An 11,257-nucleotide genomic window follows, 5' to 3' on the forward strand; every position below is an offset into this window, starting at 1 on the left:
TTTTGTTTGACAAATTCGTGCACAAATGTTGAAATATCAAACGAATCACTTTATACAGTGTTTCTTCCAGATTTTTTTGTCTTCGGAGGGAGTGGAGGGGACTTGAAATTTTCAGGGGGAGTGGGGGGGCGTCGCACTTAAATTGTCGGGGAAGGAGGGATGGGCACTGTCTGTTAAAAGTATATATTTTCTATATAAATTCTCGTTGGGTGGGGTGGGGGGGGGGGGTGGGGCGGTGGACATTCTACGGGGGGGGGGATCTCAACACCCCCGTAGAGATGCCTGTCCGTATAGCACTTGGTTTATAGTATTATACTCAAACCAATGTTATACAATCTGTAAAATATGTTGAAAGTAAGGGAAAACTGGTACTTGTAAATATTTTTTGTTTGTTTGAACTTCTTAGCTCAAAGTACTAATTGATCTGATTAATTATTTCATCTGGGTTTATATTTTGTTAATTTATGGATTCAGATGTGACAATTACAATGGCTAAATTAAATTATTGAAATGTTGGAAGGATAGAAAATTTTAATAACAGAGTAGGCATAAATTCATTGATTTAAGTATCTTACAAAGCTATTTTTACTACCTAGTTTAAAAAAAAATTAAATTTATTTTATACCTTTCCTAAATTTTGTTAACCTTTCTGTAGGTTTTTTTTCAAGGTCATCAGTAGATATCAAGTTTGTATTTGAGCCCCCCCCCCCCCCCCACCGGACGAAATGAAAGGACATACTATATAGAAAATATATATACTTTACTTTAACCACAGTCCCCCCTCGGAAATTTTAAACGCCCCTTCCAGTAGAAATATGTCCACAAAAAACCAGTTAAAGTGCTACTGTGGCTACAGGCTAGAAATTAACAACAAAACCTTATCTCTTAAGAAATATCATATATCAGTAAAATACGTCACTATTACATAAACTAATGTTTACTGGCACATATATGTCTAAACAGACTGCCAAATGTAGATCTATATATTTAAAAAGATTACTTACCCACAGTAACCGCCCCTGCATTTTGTCTTGCGTGTCTCATGGGCGGTAACTGTGTATTTAACGTGGATACACTGGGTTGCCGCCCTTTGACCGGAAAGCCCGCTGGAGCACTTGTATAGGAGAACATTCTTTTCTCAGACTGTGTCACGGTTAGGGGCGAGGACGGTCTTCGCTTAGTGGGGTGGTGGTCTTTGGACGATACCCCTGGGGGTGAGAGGGTTTTACTTCAACAGTCAGGTCTGGTTACTATTTAATTACCTACAGGGCAGTAGTGGTCTTATTTTTTTTAAAGTGCTATGTTGAAGATAATTTACTCCTACCGTAATTAGACCCTTGCCCATAAACAGAGTTTCTTTCAGGCATCTCTTCGCCCCCCCCCCCCTTCCCGAAGATTTTTTACCGCCCCCCCCCCCCCCCCCCCAACGTAATGAAATGTATATAATTTATTTAGAAAATATATACTTTTAACAATGTTCGCCCGCCCCCGAAGAAAGTCTACCGCCCCCCCCCCCCCCCCCGAAAATTTCAAGTGCCCCCCTCCCGGAGAAAAAAGTCTGGAAAAAACACTGCCCATAAACCTAACCAAAACAAGCTCTATCCCAGTACCTAGCCCCAGCCCTAACCCTTCCAGCAACAACATGAAGGAAAATGACATTGATTCGATTCTCTGTTTCCCTATTAGAGACCGAAGTGCCAAAAACAACAATGAATCAGCATCTCGCAGGCTTAATTACTTAACCAATCAATTGATTAGCAAACAAATGTGAAGTGCCTTGAGGTCCAGAGATTCTGGTGCTGTAATGTTATACACGTAATGGAGAAATTATCTCATTTCTATAGTCTTGCAGAAAACCATACTATATATACATATATATATATATATATATATATATATATACAAATATATATAATACATCTATATACATCTATATATACATAAATATTTACATATATATATATATATATATATATATATATATATATATATATATATATATATATATATATATATATATATATATATATATATATATATATGCCTTTTTGAGCTTGACAATGTTGATTTATTTTCTCAAATTTATATTTTTGCATGAGGTGGCTAGTGCTCAACTGACTCCTCCTAACTCCGTCACAAACATTAAACCTTGACCTAACGCTCTGAGTTCTTTTGTTATCGTCACATCCTTAGCCTTAACTCTAAACCTAACGCTATTATGTCCACTCATTCTCTACCCATATCTGATTTAATAGCTAATACAGTAGTTTGATATAGTATGACGTCACCTCCTATAAAATACAAAGTTTTTTTCGCCCTTGTCAGCGCACATCTGTGAAGATTATATGGGAGGTCATGTGGGTTATTTTTGCCGATTTCCTGCCATTTGTGTTTGTCATACAGCCTACAGTAGAAAATAAAAATGTATCGCAATGTACTTCAGTCAACACATTTCTTTAGCAGAAAAAACACTTCAATATGGGTAGAATAAGAATTAATAGGATTTCGTCAGGAGTCGTCCATAAATGACGTCACTTTTGTAGGTGGGAGGGGGGGTCCGTAATTTTGTGATGGTGTGTGATCAGGGTGGGGGGGGGTGCCTCAGATTGTGTGACGTCACACTTTTGCACCATAAAAAAAGCAATGTAAGAAAACGAATTTTAGCCGTATTTTGCATTTTTAGAAAACGGTTTTAATAAATTATAATAGGAATTGATTAAAATACTGTATGTAAAAATCGTCAAAAAAGCGTGACGTTATTTATGGATGACCCCTCAATAAATGACGTCACGATGATGTTACGGTAACTATAACTATTGTCCTTGTAAACAAAGTCAGACTAATTACTACCACTAAGGGAATGTAGGACAGAAGTTGTAAGTGATTCAAATTCAAAAAAAAATAACAATTCACAATATTACCAGAGGTTGTTATGAGCCTTCCCTCCGTTGTATCCTCCTGCACAAATTAACTCTTTGCCGTTGTTTGCGCATGCGCAGCCAGACCGAGGCGATACGAGAGATCCGCATTTGGACCAGAGGTTAGTTTCCGGGTCATACATCTCACAACTTCCGGTTACTTTACCATCGTCGGTCTCTCCACCTAGAACCACACATATATTATATGGCACTTATGTCTGAGAGGGGGGTGTAGAGTGAGAAGGCAGAAGAGAGCAGAGGCGTAGCGACCCATTCCGGCGCTCGGGGCGAAATATCAATTGTGCGCCCCCTCCCCCCCCCCCTAAGTTAGCCAAGTTGCATTTTATATTTTTAATTTCTACTTTGTATAATACAGTAAAGCAGCTCAGAATAAACTTTAAATATTTTTTTCTCTCCCGTCTGGTGCCTCTTGGGTCAGCGCCCGGGGCGGTCACCCCACCCGCCCTCCACTAGATACGCCTCTGGAAAAGAGATGAGGGAAGGGTTAGAATGAGAGGGAGAGAAAGAGAGGTTCAACCAAGTTATAGACCTATGTATTCTTTTCTAACTAAACTCTCCACCCAACTGCTGATTTCGCATTTTTTAAAAGCCTCGACATTGTAAGGCTGTTTCAAAACTGATTTTTGCATGTAATCGATTCATTGAACCTAACCCACCCCCACCCCTCATCCCAATTAAACTCAACAACATATCGGTTTAACTTGCTGAATTGTCACCCGAAAATAGATTTTTCTACAGTAGAAACAATAGGTAAGGCAGTGCCCAGTGTTTCTTCCAGACTTTTTTCTCCGGGGGGCACTAGAAATTTTCGGGGTGGGGGGTGGGGGGTAGACTTTCTTCGGGAGGGGACGGACACTGTTAAATGTATATATTTTCTATATAAATTCCATTACGTTCCCAAAGAGATGCCTGGAAGAAACTCTGGCAGTGCCGGCGCCAGGTTATTTAGCGCCCTAGCCAAAACGTATTACAACGCCCCCTTTTACTTAAATTACTTACTAAAACATGTATAAGAAAACAATTAATTAAAAGTGACATATTAATTTATTATCAATTGCATACGCATCAAAAGTAGACATCAAAATCAAACTTTACTTGCTTCCTTCGTCGCAAAAGTTTGTACTAATTCCTTTAATTCCAGTTTGCAAGCGTAATCACATTCTATTGAAATTGTCTACGAGTGTACTTTGTACTTTACAACATAGCCCCCCCCCCCCCCCTTAGAAAATTTCAAGTGCTTTCCTTTCCCCCCCCCCTCCAGGGAGAAAAAAGTCTAGAAAAAAATACGGGAAAAAACCACAGTTCTTGTAGTGTTGGGCTCTATGTAGACCTCCCAAGGTGAGTTCCAGGACTGAGCTTACCTGTTTTAAGCTTAACTGTTTTTAGTTATAGTTGTAAAATGCCTATATTGTATAATTATGTTACGATTTTTTTTTGCTTTTGAAAAATTAAAGGTTATAAATGTTATAGATTCCAGCCTACAATTGTTATATATGAATCCTTTAGGAGAGGGTGAAACTATGAAAAAGACAATTAATTAGATGATTAATTTGCGACTTAGACGCTTTTAGACACATTTGTTGCACTATCTCATACTGTATCTCTACTAACATTAAGTATTACAATCTACAACGGTTACTGATGTAGGCCTATTTGTTTTTCAACTGGATAATGCTAAAAAATCATACCAAATTTTTTGTTTGGAATTTCTACTCTATATAATCTTAACAAAAGCAAATAATAACTTTAAGTTGTATTTATAATCTGAGCGGACAATCTAAGATGCAGGAATTTGAAACGAACATTAAGTTAAGCAACAAATTATCTCCCATTTGGAAACCCAAATACCAAAATTTAATATAAGGGAAATAACTTTCACAAGAATAGCTAAATTAAGCAAGTGTAACTGAGACATGCTTTAAAAACACAATAAAACAGTCTAAATTTCATTACATAATAATTATAATAAATCGTTTATATTAGCTATGTAACTATGTCAAAACAATATATTTTACTTAATAACTTCTTAACTGTAGGTTTTGCTTGAAAGTCTAAACACGTTAGTTTTATTAGAAACATACTTCTAATTAACAATGATGACATGCTTTCAATTGTATGTGTAAATCCCATTTTATATATAAAATTTTGGATCCCCTGAATAAGGGGACGACTTCAAAAAAATCAAATACAGGAACCTGTTAACTTTAAGACATTGATGTAATTATTGATTAAATATTTTAAAAAAATATAATTTGAAAAAAAACAAAGTAGGCCTATACGGTAAATTATAAATTCCAGCCTATATAATATTATATATTAAAATACTTTAAGAGTGGTAATATAGATTCCTAAAAACCTAAAGATTGTCAGCTAGAGAACGCCTACCTTTCTTTGTAGTGTGTTCCGTCCTGAATTGAAAACATCTAACTTACGATAAACTCGACTACTCGATAGACTTTACTACATTCACAACACATATAAAACTTTGATACCTAAACATAACTAGACTTGATGCTCCAGAACTACGACACCAAAAGAGTCCTTTCATATGACGTCACGTCCGTTCGTGATACCTACGCCCGCCGCCACAGTGGTGTACACAAGACGTAAACACAATCAGCTGTTCGCCAGCGCTGGACGTGTTCACCAGCGCTGGACGCGTTCACTGTATGTAAAGAACCGCACCCGCGGAAAAGGAAAAATACGTTAAAAACCTTGAACTCTTAGGAATTGAAGATCCTTATACTGTTATTGACAGTTTCGTATAAATAAATATGTGAACAAAATTTCTAAATAAAAATACTGTTAGTAATACTGTTTGCGTTTAGAGTTAAAGTAGCCGAATATGATCAAATGCAGTTCTCGATACTTTGTTTCATGTAAGGACAGTAAAATAATAAACTTCATTTTAGTTATAAAAGATAACTATTAATAAAACAAATATGCTCGACCTTCACAAATACTAATAGTAAAAGACAAAGTCAAAAGTAATAGGCTAAGAATAATAAGATCTAATAGTAGGCCTAATACCTGGCTCCGCTGGGTAGACATAGAATCTAGAATCTACTTCTTTACTTAAATTTAATTACTTAAGATCTACATTCGATTCAAAATACACCCATAATAAATCAAAAGTAGTCATAATTGGCCTAATAAAGCATTTAATTGTCTCTAAGATCTAAAATCTCGCTCTATTATCTAATCATTTTTTTTAGCAAACGAAATTTTCTGAAATTGAAATAGATTATATAACTAGACTTCGATCTAGAATCTGCTACTTAAATTAAATTGTAAAACTTTATACAAGCATGTAGTTGATATTATTGTAGTAGAAGGCTTTAATAAATTACTAAGGCCTACCTACTTTGTTGTCTTGTTACAGCAATATGTATCTGATACTGGACTGAGTTTAATTAAATTCAAATTCATATCTAGTAATTGGTCTACTAAGTTTTTGTAGCCTAGTAGTACAATCTAGATCATACCAGCCAACAACAAATAACCACATTATTATTATTTGGTTAATGATTAGGCTAATTTTTTTTTTAAATCCACTGTTTATAAAAGAAACAAATCAAGCTAGAAACATTATAAGTGAGATGGTTTAGAATAATAACAATGGACCCAGGATACAATTGATACAATTGCAGGTCTACATAGGGCCTACAGTCTAGTAGTTTACAGTAGGCACCTAGTGTGTAGCTAGTATACTAGTGTGTAGCTGTCCAGAGTTAAGATTCTTAATGCCTTAATGCTTTCCCCTGATAAGCCGTGTGTGCTATAAATGACATAACATGACACCGAGGTGAGAAGTGTTGAGGGGAGAGCAGTGGGACTTTCCCCTTTGTTCTCCCTGCTGGGCCCTGAGGGTCAAAATTATATAAGAAATACTATCTCTGTGGGGCTGGGTATCACGGAGGTGAGACATTTTCAGGGGAGGGCAGGGCAGACTCCTCTTTGGTTTTATTGTGGGCTAGATACAGGTGGGGGCAGCCATTATGAGGGTTGAACGTCAGTATTAATGTGGATTTTAAGGGTCTTAAATTGTATAACATGCTACCCAGATTGGTTATTACCCATGGATTATATTAGCCGTTGTAGTGTGGGTTTTGTAGGAGTTAAGTGGTCTCACGTTTGCTACAGTAGATAACCTCTAATATATTACTGCATTTGATCAGCTTCGTCTACTTAAACTCTAAACGCAAACGGTATTACTAACAGTATTTTTATTTAGAAATTTCGGCCACATATTTATATTATCCACGAAACTGTCAATAACTGTATAAGGATCTTCAATTCCTAAGAGTTCAAGTTTTTAAACATATTTTTCCTTTTCCGCGGGCGCGATTCTTTACATACGGTGAACACGTCCAGCGCTGGCGAACAGCTGATTGTGTTTACGTCTGATGTACACCACTGTGGCGGCGGGCGTAGGTATCACGTGATTTAGGTCACGTGTTTGCAAGGACTCTAATCGCTTAACTCCACCAAGCTCTACAAACGATACTCCCAATCAACAACGATTTAACTGGACCTACTACTACACATTAACAGTCAACACGATTCGATGCCTTAATACAACAAGACTGAATAGTACTGAACTCCAGAACTACGATACTTCATCACCTACATTCTCATTTCACTACTACCAATCATTCCACTATACTTTTAACTAAACAATAGCCAATATAAATTACTTCGATACTTTATACCTACGAAACCATACCAGCAACAGCCTTCCGCCGTTACTCCCAAATCTAAACGATTCATCAAAACTTACCAAACAAGTGCAATACTTTGAACACCCCGTCATTACAAAACTCAATACACCAGAACATATTTCTAATTCAAAGTCAGAGAAATCGAGACATACAAGCCCTATTAAAAACCAAAATTTCACGTGTTTTGGAACGCCTCGTCATGCGCTAGAGCGATCACTAAATCAACATTAAAACTAGATAACCGTTTGTAAATGTTCGAAATTTAAATAACGAACTAATTTAACTGTTTTCTACATCAATTATGTGAAACCAAAATAAAAAGGCAAAGTGACTGGTAAAAAACGACCCGACCTTTCCAAATTAGGGACGTATGGGTGCATTTTCACCAACGCTAATAATGTAGGCCTATATAGACCTAATTTTGGGGTGGGGGTGCAAAACCTCGTCATGCGCTAGAGCGATCACTAAATCAACATTAAAACTAGATAACCGTTTGTAAATGTTCGAAATTTAAATAACGAACTAATTTAATTGTTTTCTACATCAATTATGTGAAACCAAAATAAAAAGGCAAAGTGACTGGTAAAAAACGACCCGACCTTTCCAAATTAGGGACGTATGGGTGCATTTTCACCAACGCTAATAATGTAGGCCTATATAGACCTAATTTTGGGGTGGGGGTGCAAAATTGATAATTCGTCCTGGGTGCCGAAATAGATCGCTACTCATTTCTTTATTACCCTGTCTATCTATGTATATAATCCTCTACATGACCGTATCGCTACCACCCCCACCCCCTCCAGTCTGGTGAGCTGTTTACAATCGTAGTGACGACTATTAGGGGCAGATAATTTAGTTTTAAAACGATTTGAAATTAAGGGGAGATGATAACATGTTCTACTTGATATTTTCATTGTCGTCTGTAAACTGTCGTCACAGACGGCTGCTTTCACGGAGGCGAGAGGGAAGGGGGGTAGAGGAGTGGAAAGTGAGGGTGAGGATAATCGTCCTTCACTAGCTACTGATAGTGTTTTAAAGCAAAATATTTTCAGTCACAGCATTGGTAGTGTCGAATTCACAAATAATGAGTTACTGAAAAATAGGAATTAAACTAAATAGCAGCGTATGCTACGTCGCGGGTCAGTTTGTAGTTTATAAAAGATAATCAACATTATTAATTATTAGGTACTTTTCGATAATAGCGATTAAACCTTTTTGCGCCCCCTCCCCCCCCCCCCCCCTAGGGATGGCGCCTTATAGGTAGCGCCGGCCCTGAGGTAAGGTCATCAACTCAGTGTACGTAGGCCACTGAAAAAAGTAAAGACTCCTCTCCAGACATAGCAATCCATTGGGTTTCATGTTTCTTGACCTCGGTTATGAAGGGATGGTGTGGTCAGAACTATGCCCAGCCGCCTTTACTTTCCCCAACGTAAGTCTGGTACCCATCAGAGCTGAGAGGACTCTGGGACGTCCTACAGTCACATGTCCTAACCTAGATCCGAACTCGAGACCTTCGAGCTAGCAGTGTAAAACTGTTCTGTAATTATAAAACTGTTCTGTAATTATAGAACTGTTCTGTAATTATAAAACTGTTCTGTAATTATAAAACTGTTCTTTAATTATAAAACTGTTCTAAAACTGTTCTGTAATTTTAAAACTGGTCTGTAATTATAAAACTGGTCTGTAATTATAAAACTGTTCTGTAATTATAAAACTGTTCTGTAATTATAAAACTGTATTGTTAATATAAAACCGTTCTGTAATTATAAAACTGTTCTGCAATTATAAAAATGTTCTGCAATTATAAAACTGGTCTGTAATTATAAAACTGTTCTGCAATTATAAAACTGTTCTGTAATTATAAAGCTGTTCTGTAATTATAAAACTGTTCTGCAATTATAAAACTGTTCTGCAATTATAAAACTGTTCTGTAAGTATAAAACAATGTTCTGTAAGTATAAAGCACTGTTATGTACTTACCACAGACAAATATTCTCCCTTTAACAACACAGACCCCAAATTTACATCTGGCCATAGACATGCTTCGACATTCGAACCATTCGTCAGTACACGGGTTGTATCTGAGGACGAACGACTCGATCAGGTGTGATAACTCTTGTCATTATTACAGTAAGGGGGGCAAAAAATGCATTTTGTCGTACCAAGAAAATGGCTTACTAGATTTTCATTGACCATAGCCCCTTACATTGCATGATTTTTGTCAATTTTAGTAACTTTCTTACGACTCAATTCTAAATGCAGTTAATTTTTGGAGGTAATTTTTATACCAGTATCCGATAATAGAATCTTCTTAAAAAGGGGGTGTTAGGTTACTGGTAGTTAACTAAAATACACACATAGCTTGCTAATATCAATGTAAACCCTATCCCTTGTATTCTTATTTCAGCGATTAAAAACCTTGTTATAATAAGGATTTTCAGAAACGTTTTATTTCTCTGTACACTCTGAAACGCCCATATCTCTTATAACACATTTGAATGATAATCCTCCACACTTCCACCTTTTGTTCAGAGGCGTAGCTAGGGGAGGGCTAAAGGGGTAGAATAAAAATATTTAAAACTTATTTTGAGCTGCAGCACTGAATTACACACAATCGAAGTTAAGAAAAGCTACTTGGCTTTATTAAACCTCATATATTGTTTGACACTAAAATACAAAGGGTAAGTGACATTTAAAAAAAATTCTATAACAATACACAATGTCGAGAGGGCGCAAAATCAATAGTTCGCCCCGGGCACCAGAATGGGTCGCTACGCCTCTGTTTTTGTTATGTTAAATTATGCATTGTCCCGTGTGAAAAGATAGATAAATAGAAATCTTTCGTCGTCATTGGCTTCCCCCCCCCCCCCCACTTGCCACACCAAACACAACTAAAAGCAGAATCACTCACCTGACGACTTTGGTCAAACAACGACCTTGAACTTTGTCGAAGCCGCCCAGGATGTAGATGGACTTCCCAAGGGCGACCACTCCGAAATCCGCCACCCCGTACGTCTGCTGCCATTTCTCGATGTGCACGCGGTACGACACGATGGCGGAAAAATTTTCCGTGAGGAGGAGGTAACTCACTTCACCCGACCCGGTACGGCTAACCACGTACAGTCGTCGTTCGATCATCGAGTCGCCTCCCTTGCTGAACCTGACGTCATTTGGTGACGAGTTTTCTGCTACACTCTTTGAGATGTTCTCCACAAGAATGCGCCCGGCCATGATTTCCTGTGACGTCATGCTGGTCTGTTCAGCGGCTGACATGTTTCGGTCATTGAGACGAAATCAGTAATTATTGTAATTAATTGACTTCTCAATAAAGATAATGTTATTTCGCACTTTTTCACAATGGCATATTCAATACTTGAATTCTGAAATTTAAAAAATCAGTTACAAAAACAAACAAAAGATAATAACATTGATATTGTTTTATATCATATATTTTCTTAAAAATAATACAGAGCACAATTTGAAAGTGATAAGTATGAGTATAAATATCAATATATATATATATATATATATATATATATATATATATATATATATATGTTGTGTGTGTGTGTGTGTGCGTGCGTGCGTGCGTGCGTG

The 11,257-nt window shown here is 37.0% G+C and overlaps 1 protein-coding gene across 1 annotated transcript; it reads right to left on the reverse strand.

Moving 5' to 3' along the window:
- Positions 1-2,226: 2,226 nt before the first annotated feature.
- LOC131953002 (kelch-like protein 3) lies at positions 2,227-10,933 on the reverse strand. Its single transcript, XM_059315974.1, has 4 exons — positions 10,572-10,933; positions 9,641-9,741; positions 2,922-3,102; positions 2,227-2,404 (listed from the first exon to the last, which is right to left on the reverse strand). Exons 1-4 carry the CDS (start codon positions 10,931-10,933, stop codon positions 2,227-2,229), a joined length of 822 nt encoding a protein of 273 aa, XP_059171957.1.
- Between the last annotated feature and the right edge of the window lie 324 nt (positions 10,934-11,257).

Source organism: Physella acuta, unplaced genomic scaffold (genome assembly GCF_028476545.2).
Source record: "Physella acuta isolate Inbredline_101_S28 unplaced genomic scaffold, ASM2847654v3 ptg000898l, whole genome shotgun sequence".
NCBI classification, from domain to species: Eukaryota; Metazoa; Mollusca; class Gastropoda; family Physidae; genus Physella; species Physella acuta.

What these genes read in the sequence shown, in the direction of transcription:
- LOC131953002 (XM_059315974.1), bottom strand. Translation starts at nt 10,933, where the DNA reads ATGTCAGCCGCTGAACAGACCAGCATGACGTCACAGGAAATCATGGCC. An exon ending in TGTTTGACCAAAGTCGTCAG is followed by an intron (nt 9,742 to 10,571) that starts GTGAGTGATTCT and finishes GTTCGTCCTCAG; the next exon opens with ATACAACCCGTGTACTGACG. An exon ending in AAGGCTCATAACAACCTCTG is followed by an intron (nt 2,405 to 2,921) that starts GTAATATTGTGA and finishes TTTCTACTGTAG; the next exon opens with GCTGTATGACAAACACAAAT.